The sequence below is a fragment of the Salmo salar genome, chromosome 15 (genome assembly GCF_965601325.2).
Source record: "Salmo salar chromosome 15, fSalSal1, whole genome shotgun sequence".
NCBI lineage: Eukaryota > Metazoa > Chordata > Actinopteri > Salmoniformes > Salmonidae > Salmo > Salmo salar.
In genome coordinates this window covers 104,067,627-104,091,459 of record NC_138305.1, presented here as the reverse complement: position 1 = coordinate 104,091,459, position 23,833 = coordinate 104,067,627, and the positions used below count along the sequence as shown (strand labels likewise).

Genomic DNA, 23,833 nt, shown 5'->3' with positions numbered 1-23,833 from the left:
TGCAAAATCTGAATCGCTACTAATCAGCTGGGCTAGACAATCTGGACCCTCTCTTTCAAAAATTATCCGCCAAAATTGTTGCAACCCCTATTACTAGCCTATTCAACCTCTATTTTGTATCGTCTGAGATCCCCAAATATTGGAAAGCTACCGCGGTCATCCCCCTCTTCAAAGGGGAGACACTCTAGACCCAAACTGTTATAGACCTATATCCATCCTGGGTTCAATTCTCAGGCAGACTCTTTTCTCTGTATATATCAATGATGTCGCTCTTGCTGCTGGTAATCACTCTGATCTACCTCTACGCAGAAGACACCATTCTTTATACATCTGGCCCTTCTTTGGACACCGTGCTAACAAACCTCCAAACGAGCTTCAATGCCACACAACACTCCTTCCGAGGCCTCCAACTGCTTTTAAATGCTAGCTAAACTAAGTGTATGCTCTTCAAACGATCGCTGCCCGCACCCTCCCGCCCGACTAGCATCACTACTCTGGACAGTTCTGAATTAGAATATGTGGACAACTACAAATACCTAGGTGTCTAGTTAGACTGTAAACTCTCCTTCCAGACTCACATTAAGCATCTCCAATCCAAAACTAAATCTAGAATCGGCTTCCTATTTCGCAACAAAGCATCCTTCACTCATGCTGCAAACATACCTTCGTAAAACTGACTATCCTACCGATCCTTAACTTCAGCGATGTCATTTACCAAATAGCCTCCAACACTCTACTCAGCAAACTGGATGTATTCTATCACAGTGCCATCTGTTTTGTCACCAAAGCCCCATATACTACCCACCACTGCAACCTGTTTGCGCTCATTGGCTGACCCTCGCTTCATACTTGTTGCCAAACCCACTGGCTCCAGGTCATCTATAAGTCTATGCTAGGTGAAGCCCCGCCTTACCTCAGCTCACTGGTCACCATAGCAACACCCACCCGTAGCACGCGCTCCAGCAGGTATATGTCACTGGTAATCCCCAAAGCCAATACTTCCTTTGGCCACCTTTCCTTCCAGTTCTCTGCTGCCAATGACTGGAACGAATTGCAAAAATCACTGAAGCTGGAGTCATATCTCCATCTAACTTTAAGCATCAGCTGTCAGAACAGTTTACCGATCACTGTACCTGTACACAGCCTATCTGTAAATAGCACATCCAACTACCTCATCCACATTTTGTTATTTATCCTCTTGCTCTTTTGCACCCCAGTATCTCTACCTGCACATCATCATCTGCACATCTATCACAGTGTTAATGTTAAATTGTAATTATTTCGCCTCCATGGCCTATTTATTGCCTTACCTCTCTACTCTTCAGCATTTGCACACACTGTACATAGATTTTTCTATTGTGTTATTGACTATACGTTTGTTTGTGTAACTCTGTGTTGTTTAAGTCGCACTGCTTTGCTTTATTTACATTTAAATCATTTAGCAGACGCTCTTATCCAGAGCGACTTACAAATTGGTGCATTCACCTTATGATATCCAGTGGAACAACCACTTTACAATAGTGCATCTAAATCTTTTAAGGGGGGGGGGGGTTAGAAGGATTACTTTATCCTATCCTAGGTATTCCTTAAAGAGGTGGGGTTTCAGGTGTCTCCGGAAGGTGGTGATTGACTCCGCTGTCCTGGCGTCGTGAGGGAGCTTGTTCCACCATTGGGGTGCCAGAACAGCGAACAGTTTTGACTGGGCTGAGCGGGAACTGTGCTTCCTCAGAGGTAGGGGGGCCAGCAGGCCAGAGGTGGATGAACGCAGTGCCCTTGTTTGGGTGTAGGGCCTGATCAGAGCCTGAAGGTACGGAGGTGCCGTTCTCTTCACAGCTCCGTAGGCAATCACCATGGTCTTGTAGCGGATGCGAGCATCAACTGGAAGCCAGTGGAGAGAGCGGAGGAGCGGGGTGACGTGAGAGAACTTGGGAAGGTTGAACACCAGACGGGCTGCGGCGTTCTGGATGAGTTGTAGGGGTTTAATGGCACAGGCAGGGAGCCCAGCCAACAGCGAGTTGCAGTAATCCAGACGGGAGATGACAAGTGCCTGGATTAGGACCTGCGCCGCTTCCTGTGTGAGGCAGGGTCGTACTCTGCGAATGTTGTAGAGCATGAACCTACAGGATCGGGTCACCGCCTTGATGTTAGTGGAGAACGACAGGGTGTTGTCCAGGATCACGCCAAGGTTCTTAGCACTCTGGGAGGAGGACACAAGGGAGTTGTCAACCATGATGGCGAGATCATGGAACGGGCAGTCCTTCCCCGGGAGGAAGAGCAGCTCCGTCTTGCCGAGGTTCAGCTTGAGGTGGTGATCCGTCATCCACACTGATATGTCTGACAGACATGCAGAGATGCGATTCGCCGCCTGGTTATCAGAAGGGGGAAAGGAGAAGATTAATTGTGTGTCGTCTGCATAGCAATGATAGGAGAGACCATGTGAGGATATGACAGAGCCAAGTGACTTGGTGTATAGCGAGAATAGGAGAGGGCCTAGAACAGAGCCCTGGGGGACACCAGTGGTGAGAGCGCATGGTGCGGAGACAGATTCTCGCCACGCCACCTGGTAGGAGCGACCTGTCAGGTAGGACGCAATCCAAGCGTGGGCCGCGCTGGAGATGCCCAACTCGGAAAGGGTGGAGAGGAGGATCTGATGGTTCACAGTATCAAAGGCAGCAGATAGGTCTAGAAGGATGAGAGCAGAGGAGAGAGAGTTAGCTTTAGCAGTGCGGAGAGCCTCCGTGACACAGAGAAGAGCAGTCTCAGTTGAATGCCCAGTCTTGAAACCTGACTGATTAGGATCAAGAAGGTCATTCTGAGAGAGATAGCAGGAGAGCTGGCCAAGGACGGCACGTTCAAGAGTTTTGGAGAGAAAAGAAAGAAGGGATACTGGTCTGTATTTGTTGACATCGGAGGGATCGAGTGTAGGTTTTTTCAGAAGGGGTGCAACTCTCGCTCTCTTGAAGACGGAAGGGACGTAGCCAGCGGTCAAGGATGAGTTGATGAGCGAGGTGAGAAGGTCTCCGGAAATGGTCTGGAGAAGAGAGGAGGGGATAGGGTCAAGTGGGCAGGTTGTTGGGCGGCCGGCCGTCACAAGACGCGAGATTTCATCTGGAGAGAGAGGGGAGAAAGAGGTCAAAGCACAGGGTAGGGCAGTGTGAGCAGGACCAGCGGTGTCGTTTGACTTAGCAAACGAGGATCAGATATCGTCAACCTTCTTTTCAAAATGGTTGACGAAGTCATCCGCAGAGAGGGAGGAGGGGGGGGGGGAGGGGGAGGAGGATTCAGGAGGGAGGAGAAGGTAGCAAAGAGCTTCCTAGGGTTAGAGGCAGATGCTTGGAATTTAGAGTGGTAGAAAGTGGCTTTAGCAGCAGAGACAGAAGAGGAGAATGTAGAGAGGAGGGAGTGAAAGGATGCCAGGTCCGCAGGGAGGCGAGTTTTCCTCCATTTCCGCTCGGCTGCCCGGAGCCCTGTTCTGTGAGCTCGTAGTGAGTCGTCGAGCCACGGAGCAGGAGGGGAGGACCGAGCCGGCCTGGAGGATAGGGGACAGAGAAAATCAAAGGATGCAGAAAGGGAGGAGAGGAGGGTTGAGGAGGCAGAATCAGGAGATAGGTTGGAGAAGGTTTGAGCAGAGGGAAGAGATGATAGGATGGAAGAGGAGAGAGTAGCGGGAGAGAGAGAGCGAAGGTTGGGACGGCGCAATACCATCCGAGTAGGGGCAGAGTGAGAAGTGTTGGATGAGAGCAAGAGGGAAAAGGATACAAGGTAGTGGTCTGAGATTTGGAGGGGAGTTGCAATGAGATTAGTGGAAGAACAGCATCTAGTAAAGATGAGGTCAAGCGTATTGCCTGCCTTGTGAGTAGGGGGGGAAGGTGAGAGGGTGAGGTCAAAAGAGGAGAGGAGTGGAAAGAAGGAGGCAGAGAGGAATGAGTCAAAGGTAGACGTGGGGAGGTTAAAGTCACCCAGAACTGTGAGAGGTGAGCCATCTTCAGGAAAGGAACTTATCAAGGCATCAAGCTCATTGATGAACTCTCCAAGGGAGTTCTTTATCTTGGCCAGGTCGCAGTTGTAAATGAGTACTTGTTCTCAACTGGCCTACGTGGTAAAAAAATAAAAAGGTGAAATAAAATGTAAATTAAAAAAATAAAAACTGCTTGATAGTAAACCCGCTACAAACGCGTTAGTTACTATAACTATGTTGACTATGACGTTAGCTAATATGATGACAACGATGTAGGCTGTGTGTAGCGGTTATAGTAGGAAGGTTTGGCTTGGAAAAGTTTTTTTTCACCTGGTCACAGACAGCTGTTGAAGTCCACAAACAAAGGGAAAAGGTGAGAGGAGAGCACGTAGATGTGAGAAAGAATTATACACCAAGCAAAGTGATCATGCTGTTTATATGGGGCTGCTATGAAAGTGAACTGTGTTTGCGGGTGATCAGGGGTGTATTCATTCTGCTGACTTTGTTGAAAAACGTTTCTTAGAAGCAAACGGAATGGGGATAAACATTCTTGAACTTGTCCAATAGAAACTCTTGTTTGCAGCTGTTTGGACTATTGATTACACCCTAGATCAGCTGGATGCAGACAAGAGTGTGCAAGGTGGTATTGAATGTGTCATTGTCTGTCACCTTGATTTCTCGACTTGTGCACCTACTTTGTAAACTTTTAATCGTAGGCTAGGTTGTAGCAATCTCATGATGGGTATAGGGATAATTAGAGTATTATGTAGAAGCCTAAACCTAGCCTAGCCTGTTACATTGAGCTGGGTGAATGGAATATGAATGACAGTCATGAATATGCTGTAATATAAATAAGGCCATGCTCATTAAAATAAATCGTCCTCCCTAATCTTAAACGGCACTGACCACCACTGCCTTCCATCCTTCCATGAGGTATATGACAGGTGAAACCCATGTGGAGCCAGTTCACCTGTCCAATCAGTGAGTTTCCAAGGAAGGATGCACTTTTTAAAGGAATGTCAACATAATCCTTCTCGTTTGGAATCTCTAAAGAAATGAAGAATTGTTTTGGAATTTAGTCAATAATACACATCTGAAATATCAGGAGGTTCATTATACAGATTAACTCAACAGACCTACTCACACCCTTACAGTTTTCACATTTTGCTTCAATGAATTTGCTTCATTCAATAGCATTTTTACAATGCAGCTAACATCATTGGGACACTTGTACATAAGAACATTAAGAAAGTTAGCTGGTTTAATTGTATTCATTTTATTGCAGATCCTCTACTTATTAATCCCAAGAGAGGGACATTAGTCACCAGCAATACACTTACAGCAACATTAGGCTGAGCACTGATGGCTGGTGAAACAAGCATAACCCATGACTTACAGAGAAGCAAATGGATTCAATAGAATAGACTGTAAACCCATGGAATCAAAAACATCAATACATGATCAATAATGGCATGGAATAATGTGCAAAGTATAAAACAATATCTACAAAATACATATAAAAAGCAAAGGAACTGTACAAACAAGGTGAAAAATCTGTCGATGGCTGACCCTGTAAAACAACACATTTCACCGCACGTATCCCGGTGTATGTGACAATAAAATATATATTTTGGGAGGATTGTAAGAACAGAACAGTATACAAAACATTTGCATGAAATAGTTGTCCCATTGGTATTCATCATGAGTCACACTGGACATAGCCTACTACACTGCAACATTGCACCACCATCCAAAGACCAGGTGCAGTGTCTTACAAAAGTTTGGACATCTACACAGTCAAGGGTTATTCTTTATTTGAACTATTTTCTACATTGTAGAATAATAGCGAAGACATCAACACTATGAAATAACACATATGGAATCATGTAGTAACCAAAAAAAGTGTTAAACAAATCAAAATAGCAAGTTGAGATTATTCAAAGTAGCCACCCTTTGCCTTGACAGCTTTGCACACTCTTGGCATTCTCTCAACCAGCTTCTATTGGAATGCTTTTCCAACAGTCTTGAAGCAGTTCCCACATATGCTGAGCACTTATTGGCTGCTTTTCCTTCACTCTGCGGTCCAACTCATCCCAAACCATCTCAATTCGGTTGAGGTCGGGTGATTGTGGAGGCCAGGTCATCTGATGCAGCACTCCATCACTCTCCTTCTTGGTCAAATAGCCCTTACACAGCCTGGAGGTGTGTTGGGTCATTGTCCTGTTGAAAAACAAATTATAGTCCCACTAAGTGCAAACCAGATGGGATGGCGTATCGCAGCAGAATTCTGTGGTAGCCATGCTGGTTGTGTGCCTTGAATTCTAAATAAATCACAGACAGTGTAATCAGCAAAGCACCCCCTCACCTCCTCCATGCTTCACGGTGGGAACCACACATGCAGAGATCATCCGTTCACAAAGAGGTTGGAACTAAAAATCTAATTTGGACTAATCAGACCAAAGGACAGATTTCCACCGGTCGAATGTCCATTGCTCGTGTTTCTTGGTCCAAGCTAGTCTCTTTTTCTTATTGGTGTCCTTTTAGTAGTGGTTTATTTGCAGCAATTTGACCATGAAAGCCTGATTCACGCAGTCTCCTCTGAACAGTTGATGTTGAGATGTGTCTGTTACTTGAACACTGTGAAGCATTTATTTGGGCTTCAATTTCTGAGGCTGGTAACTCTAATGAACTTATCCTCTGCAGCAGAGGTAACTCTGGGTCTTCCATTCCTGTGGCGGTCCTCATGAGAGCCAGTTTCATCATAGCGCTTGATGGTTTTTGTGACTGCACTTGAAGAAACTTTTCCAGATTGACTGACCTTCATGTCTTAATGTCATTTTTCTTTGCTTATTTGAGCTGTTCTTGCCATAATATGGACTTTGTGTTTTTTCAGATAGGGCTATCTTCTGTATACCACCCCTACCACAACACAACTGATTGGCTCAAACGCATTAAGGAAAGAAATTCCACAAATTAACTTAACAAGGCACACCTGTTAATTGATCGCTACGAATAATTTACATCTTGCAAAATATTATTTTTAGTTTAACAGGCAAAAATGACCTATCTGGTTAGCTACATTTACGATTCTCATATCTAGCTGATAATTATGAAGTAAATGTTTGCTTTGTTTAAAAAAATAATTTAAAAAACAAAAAAAACAGGTAAAGACAAACTGCATGTTCCATTCAAGTCTCGCTCTCCCTCTGACTCTCTCGCTCTCAAACATAAATTCATAAAAAATTCTACAATGTGATTTTCTGGATATTTTTTTCTCATTTTGTCTGTCATAGTTGACGTGTACCTATGATGAAAATTACAGGCCTCTCTCATCTTTTTAAGTGGGAGAACTTGCACAATTGGTGGCTGACTAAATACTTTTTTGCCCCACTGTATGTGTTATTTCATAGTTTTGATGTCTTCACCTATTATTGTACAATGTAGAACATAGTAAAAATAAAGAAAAACCCTGGAATGAGTAGGTAGCGCCGTTCTTGTGTATTTTATCTGAATCCTCGTGTTACTATTTGTATTTATTTTTTAACTGTATCGTTTGGAAGGGCTCGTTAGCAAGCATTACACCCGTTGTATTCGCCGCATGTGACAAATAACATTTCATTTCATTTAGCGCTATTTGATATTTCTCACTTAAACAATAAATGTACAATTCCCCCAAAATAATCTCACGTGTTATAGGATCTTTGGTGTTTTCTTCTTCTTTTCATAATAGCTGCCATCGTCACGGCTGCTATCACAGCGAGTACCACCACCACACCAAATATTAATGTAGCTATAGGTGAGGTTTGTGGTCCACATTCAGAGTCGGACCAATGAGTTCCAGGTTTAATTTGCTGAAGCTTCAAGGTATCACATCTATAATAAGAGAAATAGACCACTGATAATCAAGAATTTGGTCATCCAACATTTAGTTTCACATTTCTATGTTAATATTGTAGTGTTTAGCTTATATTTTGAGGGAAATAACCATTATACATGAGCCACACTTACTGTGTGTATGTCTGGCAGGATGTAAATGATCCATCTGAATAGGTATCACCAGTACAGTCAGAACACACAGTATCTGTAGATGTTGTTCCTGCACCAACACAGGGTGAAACTCATTAAGGATCCTAACTTGAGATGTGCTTAACTCACGATTGCATAAATCATGCACTGATGTCAATGGAAGATTTGCATGAAGACATACCTGTGTGGCTGATGTATTGACCAGGTTTACAGCTGCTGTGTCTCTGGGCTGCTCTACAACCATCCTTAGTTGGGTCTAGACAGTAGAACCCCTCCAGTGTCCCACAGACAGTGTCTGATGAAGGTCTACATGACTGCTTTACCATCAAACCCAAACCTATAGAGAAAACATGGCCTGTATTATCTGATGCAGATAAAACTGACATATCCACATAGCATAACAACGTAGACTAACATATCAGTGTTTGTGTCTGGGTTTCAGTACAGACACACACCACCACTCTTACCTGGATCACAGTTGGTACACACTTTGCATTTTATGAGACCATTGGGCTCATCAAGGAATGTAGAATCAACACAGGGCACACAGCTGGTACTGGTGAATTCAGTACAATGCTTATGTACATGATTTCCTGGGGAAGAGAGAATCACAATGTCATGTTTTTCTGTTAGTGTTGATGATGTATTAACATCTGGGGATTCATATGATGTAAAGAGAGGGTCCTTACCTGGTGAACACATGGGACAACATTCATCCCCTATTCTGTACTCAGCTCTACCACATGCAATACAGGACCCGATGCTTTCAAGCACCAATATAATAGGTATCTGGAAGTAGAGAACAGAATTCTAACCCAAATATTCACATTTCAAATAAAATTATAGTAATTATGTGGGACCATTTTAAACAGTATTTTGTGAGTGTGGTGGCACCCCCTGGTGTATTTTTATTTTGTCTTTAAAGGTGTGACACCAGACCCTAAACCTAGGTCAGCGTTTCCATAACTCGGTCCTGGGGACCCCAAGGGGTGAAAGTTTTGGTTGTCTCCCTAGCACTACACAGCTGACTCATAATCAAAGCTTGAAGATGAGTTCATTATCTGAATCAGCTGTTTAGTGCTAGGGCAAAAACGTATTGTGCACCCCTTAGGGTTCCCAGGACCGAGTTTGGGAAACGCTAACCTAGTGAAAATGTACATCTCTCCACCACATTTTTTTTTACGAGGTTTCAGTAAAATGGACAGAACTAGTAGGATAATAATAACAACTCTGATTTATATTTCGTAGATGAAATATTTACATTGAGAACTGTTTTTTTAACATGCCAAGCCACATGTGTAAATCAGAAAGTTTCACTTACAGTCCATATCAAGGTTTCAAACTGTGCCATGGTTCCTCAATCCTCTCCAACTCACTGGAAGACCCACACACTGGATTTGTTCTTAGGAGTTTTGATGTATCGAGATGAACTGACCTGTAGACTTAATGTATTTTAATACATGTAAATATAATCCTTTCAGTTTGTAAATCATGAGATCTTTTCTGAATTGAATCAGTCAAAAAAACAACTGTAATAAGATAGTTAACTGAATGAAACAGGTAAATAGTTAGAGAATGCTGCCATCTTGGCCACTCGATACAGCTACGACCGGAAGTGATTTTTGTAGCAGGTTTGGAGAGCATTTTCGCTAACCCGAAACCCTAACCCTTTTCCTAACCTTAACCTAACTCTCCTAACCTGCTGCGTAAGTTCTTCTAACGGTCCGTGCAATCCAGGATCCTTGAGACGTCCCTACCCCATTGTTCTGGGGCATTTGACTCGCTTTCTTTACTCAACTTGATAATGGATCTGAGTAGCAGCATCGTTATTTGGTTCACTGTCTGCTAGGTCTAGCATCATCCTAGTTGGGAATAAATAAATAGACTTAGACAATTATAGGGAACACACATTATGAACTAATTTGCAGTTAAGTGTGTATGTAGACATAATTAGGATTATTGTGTCATGTCATAAGTGTTCCCGCTACCCTAGTGTTAATTACTATTACATATGGAAAAAATACTGAATAGGTTACCATTGGCTCATAATGCCTTATAAAAGCCTAACTATTTATTTAGTAAATTAGTGCCTGGCTGTCATCAAATCAAAATGTATTGGTCACATGCCCAGAATACCGGATGTAAACTTTGCAGTGAACAGGCTATCCTCAACAGCGCAATACACATGTACTGTACAACAAAATCCAGCCAAGTACTAGATTTTTTTTTTTTTTTTTTTTTAGAAGTTGTATATATTCCTAGTACTTTTACAATAGGAATATGCTGGGATCTGCAATAAAGTAAATAGTAGCAACAGCAGTATTGACCGTGTGTGTCAGTGTGAATTTTGTTAATTATACATAGATACATGAGATATTTGAATAGAATACATATTGCCTACCATTTGTATTTTATAGTTATGCTTTTGTCTATTCAAATCTGGTCACTAACATAGGCCTATGACATTGCACCAAATTCTTGTCTCAAAAACATCTAATCTTTGCTTCAGAAGAAGGTTAGTGTTTTTTGTCATGAATGTTGTTCTGGAGGCAGCTCTGCAGAGTGGTCCCTAGTTGGCACAGCCACAAAGTCAGAAAATATCATTTTAAACCTAACCTTAACCACACTGCCTAACTCTAACCTTAAGACCAAAAAGATCCTTTTTGTTTAAATACAATTTTTACAAAATAGCCAATTTTGACTTTGCAGCTGGCCTATTTTAAGGGGGAAATGCTCAATTCTGCCTCCAGGACAAGACTCATGATCCTCCATTTAGGCAGCGCACGTGGCAATAGGCCTAGCTGATTAATGAGTTTCGGCTGTCAGTGAAAAGCATCTAAAATGTGTGAAGATAATGTGTCTTGAGTATAATTAAAATGTTATGACAAGAAGGGGAGGGGTGTGTGGAGAAGATATGGATGTCTTTCTGCAGAATGCACTCACTCAGCTTTCCAGAATGTGCTCCACTGTCTCCTGACAATTCCTGAACATTCATTGTGTCATTGTGTGAATTGTTTGTCCTTTGTTTATTTTGATCAATTATCCATTCCATATGTAACCAGTAGGCCTAGTAAATGTCCATCCCCCTCATTTTGTTACATTAATTACTGTTAATGCATGCATTACAGTCATTTACCGTTCTCATTCTCAAAGTGGAAACGTTGTTTGCAGAGTTCACAACCTGCTACACTTGTGAGAAACATTGTTTTGGTTTATTTCATGACCATCATTTAAGAGTATGGTCCATTTTCTTTTTTTATTGTCTTTTGTTTGGAGGGCTTCATGTGAGCATGTGTGGTTTCCCTTCCCTGTAGCTCAGTTGGTAGAGCATGGTGTTTGCAACACCAGGGTTGTGGGTTCGATTCCCACGGGGGGCCAGCACAGAAAAAAAAAATGTATGAAATGTATGCATTCACTACTGTAAGTCGCTCTGGATAAGAGCGTCTGCTAAATGACTAAAAATGTAAAAAAATGTAAAAAATGTTTTCTCTGTCCTGATAATGTTGAGGGAGCGTGTACACATGAGCACGCCAACCTCCTGAGTTGATACAATGTTGCACTTCACTAGAGACAGCTCAAGTCAAGACCGATAGAAAGGGAGGCACACCAGCAGAGTAGAGATTCATGCGATTGAAAGAACCAGAATTTTCATCAGGATATTTTCTACTGTTTTTATTTGTTGGCCTTAGGCCTAGGTATTTTACAGTTAACGATGGAAGTTATATGCCTAATGCTGCATTGGCCTATAGGCTCTCTCTGAGTTCCATGCGTTAATGTCTTTAGCTACCAATGGATCGTGGTGAATCAATGTCCAGTTCTAAAATTGGTTTAGGACCTATTTAACCAGTCTAAAGTTGTTTGTCACCCTTGGTGAACATAACTCAGAGAAAATACATATCACATCTGGCATTCCACAAGATTCGATTTTGGGTCCGGTACTGTTCAGTTTAAGTTGGAAGTTTTCATACACTTAGGTTGAAGTCATTAAAACTACTTTTTCAACCACTCCACAAATGTCTTGTCAAACACAAACTATAGTTTTGGCAAGTCGATTAGGACATCTACTTTGTACATGACACAAGTTATTTTTCCAACAATTGTTTACAGACAGATTATTTCACTGTATCACAATTCCAGTGGGTCAGAAGTTTACATACACTAAGTTGACTGTGCCTTTAAACAGCTTGGAAAATTCCAGAAAATGATGTCATGGCTTTAGAAGCTTCTGATAGGCTAATTGACTTAATTTGAGTCAATTGGAGATGTACCTGTGGATGTATTTCAAGGCCCACCTTCAAACTCAGTGCCTCTTTGCTTGACATCATGGGAAAATCAAATGAAAACAGCCAAGACCTCAGAAAAAAAAATGGTTGACCTCCACAAGTCTGGTTCATCCTTGGGAGCAATTTCCAAATGCCTGAAGGCACCACGTTCATCTGTACAAACAATAGTACGCAAGTATAAACACCATGGGTCCATGCAGCCGTCATACCACCCAGGAAGGAGACACGTTCTGTCTCCTAGAGATTAACGTACTTTGGTGCGAAAAGTGCAAATCAATCCCAGAACAACAGTAAAGGACCTTGTGAAGCTGCTGGAGGAAACAGGTACAAAAGTATCTATATCCACAGTAAAACGAGTCCTATATCGGCATAACCTGAAAGGCCGCTCAGCAAGGAAGAAGCGACTGCTCCAAAACAGACCATAAAAAAGCCAGACTATGGTTTGCAACTGCACATGGGGACAAAGATCGTACTTTTTGGAGAAATGTCCTCTGGTCTGATGAAACAAAAATGGAACTGTTTGGTCATAATGACCATCGTTATGTTTGGAGGAAAAAGGGGGAGGCTTGCAAGCCAAAAGCACCATCCCAACCGTGAAGCACGGGGGTGGCAGCATCATGTTGTGGAGGTGGCTTTGCTGCAGGAGGGATAGGTGCACTTCACAAAAGAAATGGCATCATGAGGCAGGAGAATTATGTGGATGTATTAAAGCAACATCTTAAGACATCAGTCAGGAAGTTAAAGCTTGGTCGCAAATGGGTCTTCCAAATGGACAATGACCCCAAGCATACTTCCAAAGTTGTGGCAAAATGTGTTAAAGACAACAAAGTCAAGGTATTGGCATGGCCATCACAAAGACCTGACCTCAATCCTATAGAAAATTTGTAGGCAGAACTGAAAAAGCGTGCGCAAGCAAGGAGGCCTACAAACCTGACCCAGTTGCACCAGCTCTGTCAGGAGGAATGGGCCAAAATTCACCCAATTTATTGTGGGAAGCTTGTGGAAGGCTACCCGAAACATTTGACCCAAGTTAAACAATTTAAAGGCAATGCTACCAAATACTAATTGAGTGTATGTGTAACAGTGTAGGTTCCGTCCCTCTCTTCGCCCCAACCCGGGACCCTTGCACACATCAACAACTGACACCCACCGAAGCATCGTTACCCATCGCGCCACAAGAGCCACGGCCCTTGCAACGCAAGGGGAAACCCTACTCCAAGTCTCAGAGCGAGTGACGTCACTGATTGAAATACTATTAGCGCGCACCACCGCTAACTAACTAGCCATTTCACATCGGTTACATATGTAAACTTCTGACCCACCGGGAATGTGATGAAAGAAATAAAAACTGAAATAAATCATTCTCTCTACTATTATTCTGACATTTCACATTCTTAAAATACAGTGGTGATCCTAACTGACCTAAAACAGGGACATTTTACTAGGATTAAATATCAGGAATTGTGAAAAACTGAGTTTAAATCTATTTGGCTAAGGTGTATGTAAACTTCCGACTTCAACTGTATATATGTTACCCCTTGGCAGTATTATCTTAAAGCCTAGTATTGATCTTCATTACTATGCAGACGATACACAACTTTACATTTCTGTGTCACCTGAGGATTTTAGCTGAAAATACTTGGATAGCTCACAACTTCCTCCAGCTAAATCAAGACAAGACCAACCTACTTATTGTTGGAGCCAAAGCAAAGAGAGAATCTGTCTGCACATTTTAATTCACGGGCAACAAAGATAAAATACCAGGAAAAAAACCTAGGTGTCATTTTAGATTCTTAACTTATTTACGAATCACACATTAGGAATGTGACCAAAATAGCTTTTTACCACCTTAGGAACATTGCCAAAACGTGGGTCGTTTCGATTGAGTTCAGGAATGAACTTTCAAAGCAGAAGGCAGTTGAGTCACCAAGAGGTAGAACAGACATTGTAAACAAATGGGAGACAACAGCCTTGTCGTAAAATTATTTCGATTGAGTTCAGGAATGAACTTTCAAAGCAGAAGGCAGTTGAGTCACCAAGAGGTAGAACAGACATTGTAAACAAATGGGAGACAACAGCCTTGTCGTAAAATTATTTCGATTGAGTTCAGGAATGAACTTTCAAAGCAGAAGGCAGTTGAGTCACCAAGAGGTAGCACTACATTGTAAACAAAAGGGAGACAACAGCCTTGTCGTAAAATTACAAATACAGTCATTCATCAACATTAAAATGACATCACATGTTAAGTGCAGTAGCAGAAAACATAATAAGTAGGCTATTTTTTATACCTAAATAATCCATATCCTACCTTGCCTTGGTTAGCGTTTGGACTATTTTACTTTCACTTTCCAAATGACAAAATGAGGCGGCAACTATGCTGAAACCATGAAACTCCTGTCAATTTAGTGAAAGCCTATGTTCTATCAGTGGGTAAAATAAAACATTTCCTCCCATGTAACGTGTTAGTAGTCTGCCTGTGAAAAATCAGGAAATCGTGTATCATTATTGTCACTGGAGATACAGGATTACACACGGTCACATTTCATAACGCTTTCAAATCAATGACCTACACCCCAGACCGCCAAATTCAGCCAGTCGATGGCCTTCCTCATCTGGAACACATCCATCCGTTTATAATGTCATGACGAAGTATAGCTTTAGTTTAGATGTGCTCAATCTAAACAGAGTACTAAATGATTAACCTCCAATTCTCCTTCAAGTACCATGTAGCAATTCGTTGAGTCTGTAGGATAACCGAACACGCTTCGAGCTAAAATGGGATTTAAATACCAAAAAGGTGTAATATATTATCCCCTGGAACACATCCAAGTCCTGTGAATACATCTTTATATTCACTCAAAATGTCAGTGTCTGTCCTTTGTTCAAGCTGGAATATTCTCGGTATTAAACCCATTTGCAGACAAGCTGATCTTCCAAGTATTGCAGGTGCATCTTGTTCTATCACTTGACATTCCAGGTCAAACACTTTCTCTTTGTATTGGCAGTTGAGTGTTTTCTTGCCTTTTTGATCTATCTGGTGGCCAGAAAACGTCCCTAGTTTGCGGTGGGATTTTTGCATGGAATCGCCACTCACTTTCACCTTCAGCGTTTTCAAGTCTCTCCCGGACAAGACTTTACATTCAGCTCCTGTATCCAGCTTAACAGTACATGTGTGGTTGTTTATTTCCAGTGTTTCTGAGTAATCTGCCTCGCACTTGGTCATTTGTGATTTCACACACAATTCCGTCCCGTATCAGTGACTCGGTAAATTGTTGAAACTCAAGTCATTTTTTAGATCAGTCGCATACGCATCAATTGACTTTGTTTGTCCTTGCACTGTCGTAAAAAAGATATCGGACTTTCCTGAGGCGGTTTTTCTTGGCTCATAGTACGTTCGTCAAAATCGAAAGTATTGAATACTTTGCTTCCATCATCTCCGGCAACGTGCAGGAATGTGGCGGATTTCTCGGAGATGCCACTGGCGATGATATATAGTAAAGGTTGAATTTCTGGACCCACACTAGATTTCCCTCTAGGTTCAGAGTAGTTGGTGGTCTCATTTGTTCCATGTTTCGGAATGTTGCGCTTTCCTTGTATAACCGTTTAACTTCTGACACCATGTAATATATTAGCACAATGAGGCACGGATGCGGATGGCAGAACAACGTTTATCAGATGTCATGGGTCAAGGGCAGACGATCACATGTAGTAATTAGTAACAGCGCCACTCACACGCACTCCAGGTAAGTACAGGAACATACATGACAAAAGGTTATCAAAAGGGATGTTTATTCAGAGTGGATATTAGTCCCATTGTGAATCCATATTAAATGTATGTTTTCTTAAAAGAACATTAAGCCTGCAATTTAATTTGATGAATTCGTTTCTGTAATCCCCACTGTTTTCATGTAATTGTAACTACTTTTATTGCATTTTTTTTTTTTTAATACATACAATAATGCCGCAATGAAGCAGTAAGGCATACACATTAAGGGCTGTTCTTAGCATGATGCAGAGCATGTTCATTCTCATTCACTCTCATTGTGTCCCTCAAACGCCATTGTTTAGATTTACATAAAATAACATAAAAATATAGGACAAAACACACATCACAACAAGAAAGACACTACATCAAATCAAATCAAATTTATTTATAAAGCCCTTCTTACATCAGCTGATATCTCAAAGTGCTGTACAGAAACCCAGCCTAAAACCCCAAACAGCAAGCAATACAGGTGTTGAAGCACGGTGGCTAGGAAAAACTCCCTAGAAAGGCCAAAACCTAGGAAGAAACCTAGAGAGGAACCAGGCTATGAGGGGTGGCCAGTCCTCTTCTGGCTGTGCCGGGTGGAGATTTTAACAGAGATTATATACATAGAGACATAAGACAACATAGCATGGCAGCAACACATGAAAACACAACATGGCAGCAGCACAACATTGTAGCAGCACAAAACATGGTACAAACATTATTGGGCACAGACAACAGCACAAAGGGCAAGAAGGTAGAGACAACAATACATCACGCGAAGCAGCCACAACTCAACCTTTCTTGTGGGAACCCCACTTTGAATCCAGTTTATAAACTGTGACTTACATTTTTCATTTCACATTCAAATCACTCTTAGTTAATAGTTTGTTTCACTGTCCAAAATGACAAGGAATCCAGTCAATAGTCAGAGGGAGAAGGTCCATTTGCCTTCAATTGAGAACAGTCAGAAGTGTCCATCATGTGCCAGAGCAACAGCAGAGCATCGTAAAATCATCCCTAAATCTGCCCCCTCCCTCCAGTCTAAGATGACGTCCTTCTCATGTTGCCTGCTTATTGAATGTATGATAATGAATGTAACCCTTCCAATTTCCATTAATAAAATCATATGCCCATTGGTAATAACACGTCTAAACAAAACATTGAAATAAACATTTGTTTAGTGTTGGAGAGGTAAAACAAACAGCTTGTGAAAAAAAAAACTTTATGAATAAAGTGAAAGTTATTGAATGTTTCTTGCATGTAACTGAAGCCTGCAGGTTAACGGCTCCACAAAAGGAAATGGCAGGTTTAGCCTGCTTAGACCCCGGAGCAGCTAGAGAGGGACATCAGAACAAGTCTAACTTCACCAGTACCACCATGGCTGAGAACACAGGGTGGAAGGTACCATGGTACATGACCCTACTACATGAGAAGGTTCATCATTGTATACAGATTGGTGTGGCCCAGTCTGAAAACCTCCCTGTAGACACTTTAAATGGCCCCTAGTAGATGTAGAAGGATCTGATGGTTGTTAGCACTATGGTTGGCTCAGTGGGGTGGGCACCATATTGGAGGTTGGTAGTGAAATTGTAATCCCCTAGTATTGTGATCCCTCTTTTTACAGGATTTTTTTTTACATGTTTTATTTATAGCTGTAAATTAACCAATGATATCAAGCCACACCTGGCCATGATTACAGACACCTGTGTGTGTCCTTGGACACAATATAAACTGGTGACGCACAGTGTTTGTCATTATACCCTGATGAAGACAACGTTCTGTCGAAACGTTGGTTATTAGGTTATTCAAATATTGCATCTGAGCTCCTAGAGTGTGGGGGCTCTCCTTTGTTATTTCAAGTGTTCTACTCCGTTAGCCAGCACCTACCTGAACAGGTGTGCATTTCAAACCTGTCAGTTTGAAGAGGTGAAGAAAGACCAAGAGATCTGTGTGCTTCAGTAGGAGCTGACAGAACTGACCATTTCTCATTATGAGGATGTGGTCAGAGGTCAGGTAGGAAGTAGGAACTTCTCTGTACTGTATATTTCAGAGTTCTGTGAGAGTATTGTAGCTCATGTACTGATCAACAAGTTGTGACCTTTGTTCATTTAATAAGGTTTAATGGGTATACATACAGACATACTGATTACCACTAACTATAACAGTGTCATCTATCCCTCTATCTCTGACCCTAACTACAGTATAAAAGTGATCTAACTATAACAGTGTCATCTATCCCTCTATCTCTGACCCTAACTACAGTATAAAAGTGATCTAACTATAACAGTGTCATCTATCCCTCTATCCCTGACCCTAACTACAGTATAAAAGTGATCTAACTATAACAGTGTCATCTATCCCTCTATCTCTGACCCTAACTACAGTATAAAAGTGATCTAACTATAACAGTGTCATCTATCCCTCTATCTCTGACACTAACTACAGTATAAAAGTGATCTAACTATAACAGTGTCATCTATCCCTCTATCTCTGACCCTAACTACAGTATAAAAGTGATCTAACTATAACAGTGTCATCTATCCCTCTATCCCTGACCCTAACTACAGTATAAAAGTGATCTAACTATAACAGTGTCATCTATCCCTCTATCTCTGACCCTAACTACAGTATAAAAGTGATCTAACTATAACAGTGTCATCTATCCCTCTATCTCTGACACTAACTACAGTATAAAAGTGATCTAACTATAACAGTGTCATCTATCCCTCTATCTCTGACCCTAACTACAGTATAAAAGTGATCTAACTATAACAGTGTCATCTATCCGTCTGCCTTTGAACCATAAAGGTTGACTAATATTTACAACAAGATTGATCTTGTTTAGGGACAATACAATTATCCTACCTAGACTATAGTAGCCTACAACACCACAATACAATTATCCTACCTAGACTATAGTAGCCTACAACACCACAATACAATTATTCTACCTAGACTATAGTAGCCTACAACACCACAATACAATTATCCTACCTAGACAATAGTAGCCTACAACACCACAATACAATTATCCTACCTAGACTATAGTAGCCTACAACACCATAATACAATTATCCTACCTAGACTATAGTAGCCTATAACACCACAATACAATTATCCTACCTAGACTATAGTAGCCTACAACACCACAATACAATTATCCTACCTAGACTATAGTAGCCTACAACACCACAATACAATTATCCTACCTAGACTATAGTAGCCTACAACACCACAATACAATTATCCTACCCAGACTATAGTAGCCTACAACACCACAATACAATTATCCTACCTAGACTATAGTAGCCTACAACACCACAATACAATTATCCTACCTAGACTATAGTAGTCTACAACACCATAATACAATTATCCTACCTAGACTATAGTAGCCTATAACACCACAATACAATTATCCTACCTAGATTAGCCTATAACACCACAATACAATTATCCTACCTAGATTAGCCTATAACACCACAATACAATTATCCTACCTAGACTATAGTAGCCTACAACACCACAATACAATTATCCTATCTAGACTATAGTAGCCTACAACACCACAATACAATTATCCTACCTACACTATAGTAGCCTACAACACCATAATACAATTATCCTACCTAGACTATAGTAGCCTATAACACCACAATACAATTATCCTACCTAGACTATAGTAGCCTATAACACCACAATACAATTATCCTACCTAGATTAGCCTATAACACCACAATACAATTATCCTACCTAGATTAGCCTATAACACCACAATACAATTATCCTACCTAGACTATAGTAGCCTATAACACTACAATACAATGATCCTACCTAGACTATAGTAGCCTATAACACCACAATGCAATGAGTAATTGCATTATTGTTTTCAAGTGAGTACAAGATTCTACTCTAGGCTGCAGTGAAAATGTCATCCCTTAAGATGGCGCCGGAGAAGAAGGCTGACGTTTTACGTGTCCCCAACCTATTGTGTTTTTTTGTTCGTTTCTTTGCGTTGTTTGTAACTTTTTTTATTTTTTTATTTCATACATAATGTTGCAGCTACCGTCTCTTATGACCGAAAATAACTTCTAGACATCAGGACTGCGATTTCTCTCCACGGTCTGACAGAATCCTTTTTTTCCTTTCACGAGTCTGATGAGCCCAACGTGAATGAGTTACTGCTCTCGCGGGAACGGGCCCAGATCCCCATGATTTGCGTGAAGAGAAGGTGGAGAAAAAGGGGCCAAAGGGCGTGCTGCCTTCTGAGAATTCGGAGGCGAACGAATAAACCCCCACTTCCTTCAAACATGCAATCTTTGGAAAATAAAATCGATGACCTACGCGGAAGATTAAACTACCAACGGGACATTGAAAACTGTATCTTATGCTTCACGGAGTCGTGGCTGAACAACGACACTATCAACATACAGCTGGCTGGTTATACGCTGTACCAGCAGGATAGAACAGCGGCGTCTGGTAAGACAAGGGGCGGTGGACTATGTATTTTTGAAAATAACAGCTGGTGCACGATAACAAAGGAAGTCTCGAGCTATTGCTCGCCTGAGGTAGAGTATTTCATCATAAGCTGGAGACCACACAATTTATCTAGAGAGTTTTCATCTGTATTTTTCGTAGATGTTTACATGTCACCACAGACTGAGGCTGGCACTAAGACAGCATTGAATGAGCTGTATTCCGCCATAAGCAAACAAGAAAACGCTCACCCAGAGGCGGCTCTCCTAGTAGCTGGGGACTTTAATGTAGGGAAACTTAAATCAGTTTTACCAATGTTAGATTCTGGGTTAAACATGATACATCAGAGACATGATACATCAGAAGTAATACTATAGTATCCGATGAGTAATATAGACTGGTTTTTACATCAGAAGTTAATGGTTATCTGTAGGAACCAGATGGCTTTGGAATGTGCTGAGTAGAGGGGAGGCAATCACATGATTGCTAAAGGTGATAGGGGTGGAGAGCTTTGGATGAGGCATCAAGGGGGTTCAGGTCAGGTCACCTTAAGGGAGAAGGAACAGTTATTACCCCATCAATTCGTCTTCCTGTCGAACCATAAAAGATGTAAGGGTTGGAGAGAAGGAGGAGTGTTGTTGGAAACATGTTTTGTCTAATGCAGCTGTATTGGTCCTCTGGGAAGAATTCAACTTGGTTAAGCTTTCATAGTTTCCGTTTAGTTTTTTACTCTGAGAATTAGAACCTAACACCAAAATTCTATCAGCATGTTAAATGTGAAACCAGAGGGAAAAAAATTCTGGACCACCGTTACTCCACACAGAGAGACACATACAAAGCTGTCCCTCGCCCTCTATTTGGCAAATCTGATTCTAATTCTATCCTCCTGATTCCTGCTTACAAGCAAAAAATAAAAGCAGGAAGCACCAGTGACTCGATCGATAAAAAAGTGGTCAGATGAAACGGATGCTAAGCTAGAGGACTGTTTTGCTTGCACAGACTGGAATATGTTCTGGGATTCCTCCGATGGCATTGAGGAGTACACCACATCAGTCATTGGCTTCATCAATAAGTGCATAGATGACGTCGTCCCCACAGTGACCGTACGTACATACCCCAACCAGAAGCCATGGAATATAGGCAACATCCACACTGAGCTAAAGGCTAGAGGTGCCGCTTTCAAGGAGCGAGACTAACCTGGAAGCTTATAAGAAATCCCGCAATGCCCTCCGAACGAAGCATCAAACAAGCAAAGCGTCAATACAGGACTAAGATCGAATTGTACTACACCAGCTCTGACATTCGTCGGATGTGGCAGGGCTTGCAAAACATTACAGACTACAAAGGAAAGCACAGCCGAGAGCTGCCTAGTGACACGAGCCTACCAGACGAGCTAAACTACTTATATGCTCGCTTCGAGGAAAATAACACCGAAACATGCATGAGAGCATCAGCTGTTCCGGAAGACTGTGTGATCACGCTCTCCGCAGCTGATGTGAGTAAGACCTTTAAACAGGTCAACATTCACAAGGCCGCAGGGCCAGACGGATTACCAGGACGTGTATTGCGAGCATGCGCTGACCAACTGGCAAGTGTCTTCACTGACATTTTCAACCTCTCCCTGTCCGAGTCTGTAATACCAACATGTTTTAAGCAGACCACCATAGTGCCAGTGCCCAAGAACACTAAGGTAACCTGCCTAAATGACTACCGACCCGTAGCACTCACGTCTGTAGCCATGAAGTGCTTTGAAAGGCTGGTCATGGCTCACATCAACACCATTATCCCAGAAAGCCTAGACCCACTCCAATTTGCATACCACCCCAACAGATCCACAGATGATGCAATCTCTATTGCAATCCACACTGCCCATCTAGACAAAAGGAACACCTATGTGAGAATGCTATTCATTGACTACAGCTCAGCGTCCAACACCATAGTGCCATCAAAACTCATCAATAAGCTAAGGATCCTGGGACTAAACACCTCCCTCTGCAACTGGATCCTGGACTTCCTGACGGGACGCCCCCAGGTGGTAAGGATAGGTAACAACCCATTCGCCACGCTGATCCTCAACACAGGGTCCCCTCAGGGGTGCGTGCTCAGTCCCCTCCTGTACTCGCTGTTCACTCATGACTGCACGGCCAGGCACGACTCCAACACCATCATTAAGTTTGCAGATGACACAACAGTGGTAGGCCTGATCACCGACAACGACGAGACAGCCTACAGGGAGGAGGTCAGAGACCTGGCCGTGTGGTGCCAGGACAACAGCCTCTCCCTCAACGTGATCAAGACAAAGGAGATGATTGTGGACTACAGGAAAAAGAGGACCAAGCACGCCCCATTCTCATTGACAGGGCTGTAGTGGGGCAGGTTGAGAGCTTCAAGTTCCTTGGCGTCCACATCACCAACAAACTATCATGGTCCAAACATACCAAGACAGTCGTGAAGAGGGCACGACAAAACCTTTCCCCCTCAGGAGACTGAAAAGATTTGGCATGGGTCCCCAGATCCTCAAAAGGTTCTACAGCTGCACCATCGAGAGCATCCTGACCGGTTGCATCACCGCCAGGTATGGCAACTGCTCGGCATCTGACCGTAAGGCGCTACAGAGGGTAGTGCGAGCGGCCCAGCACATCACTGGGGCCAAGCTTCTTGCCATCCAGGACCTATATAATAGGCGGTGTCAGAGGAAAGCCCACAAAATTGTCACTTGTTGTATTCGGCGCATGTGACAAATAAAGTTTAATTTGTTTTGCTAATGCTGTTCACGACAGACACGTTGTGTTCCGGGACTTTTCAGGGGGTGTATTAATTAAGGAAACAGTTTCCAATTTAAGAACAAATGGAAACAGAGTAAAACTAAAGTTTATATTCGACAAATTCTGCTAGGTCCCGCCCCATTTAGTTTGTTTCCGTTAAGAAACGTTTTGCAACAGAATTGGCATAATGAATATGCACCAGCAGGACCATAAAACAAAACAAATAAATGATTTAACCCTCAAACTACCTACATATTTTACATGGATTATACCGTTCCGGGGTCATTTTAACACCAGAATGAAATTATTGGAAAAAGCGACAATCAAAGCCAAATATGAATATATTTCTTATCAAAACATCATTAAAATAAAATAACCAAGAAAGACTATAATTTTAGCAAAATTAGGCTACAGCTAATTTAAATGTAAAACAAAAACACATTTTCCAAAATACAATCCACATCAGTACTAAAATGCTGGTTTACCATCATTTGATTCACTTTTCAAACCACAAGATCTAGTATATAGTAGATAATTTCATATGCAATGAACAACATTTCCATGAAAAATGGGA

The 23,833-nt window shown here is 41.9% G+C and overlaps 1 protein-coding gene across 2 annotated transcripts; it reads right to left on the bottom strand.

Annotated features, from left to right (window-relative positions):
- Positions 1–5,214: 5,214 nt before the first annotated feature.
- LOC106572817 (tumor necrosis factor receptor superfamily member 5) lies at positions 5,215–15,955 on the bottom strand. Of its 2 annotated transcripts, none has more exons than XM_014147321.3 (8): positions 14,576–15,955; positions 9,306–9,426; positions 8,674–8,773; positions 8,452–8,577; positions 8,166–8,321; positions 7,967–8,054; positions 7,646–7,831; positions 5,215–6,178 (listed from the first exon to the last, which is right to left on the bottom strand). In XM_014147321.3, exons 2-8 carry the CDS (start codon positions 9,333–9,335, stop codon positions 5,947–5,949), a joined length of 918 nt encoding a protein of 305 aa, XP_014002796.3. In that variant the 5' UTR covers positions 9,336–9,426; positions 14,576–15,955; the 3' UTR covers positions 5,215–5,946. The 2 variants fall into 2 exon arrangements, with proteins under 2 accessions (XP_014002796.3, XP_045552367.2); XM_045696411.2 differs by having other exon boundaries at positions 9,306–9,419.
- Between the last annotated feature and the right edge of the window lie 7,878 nt (positions 15,956–23,833).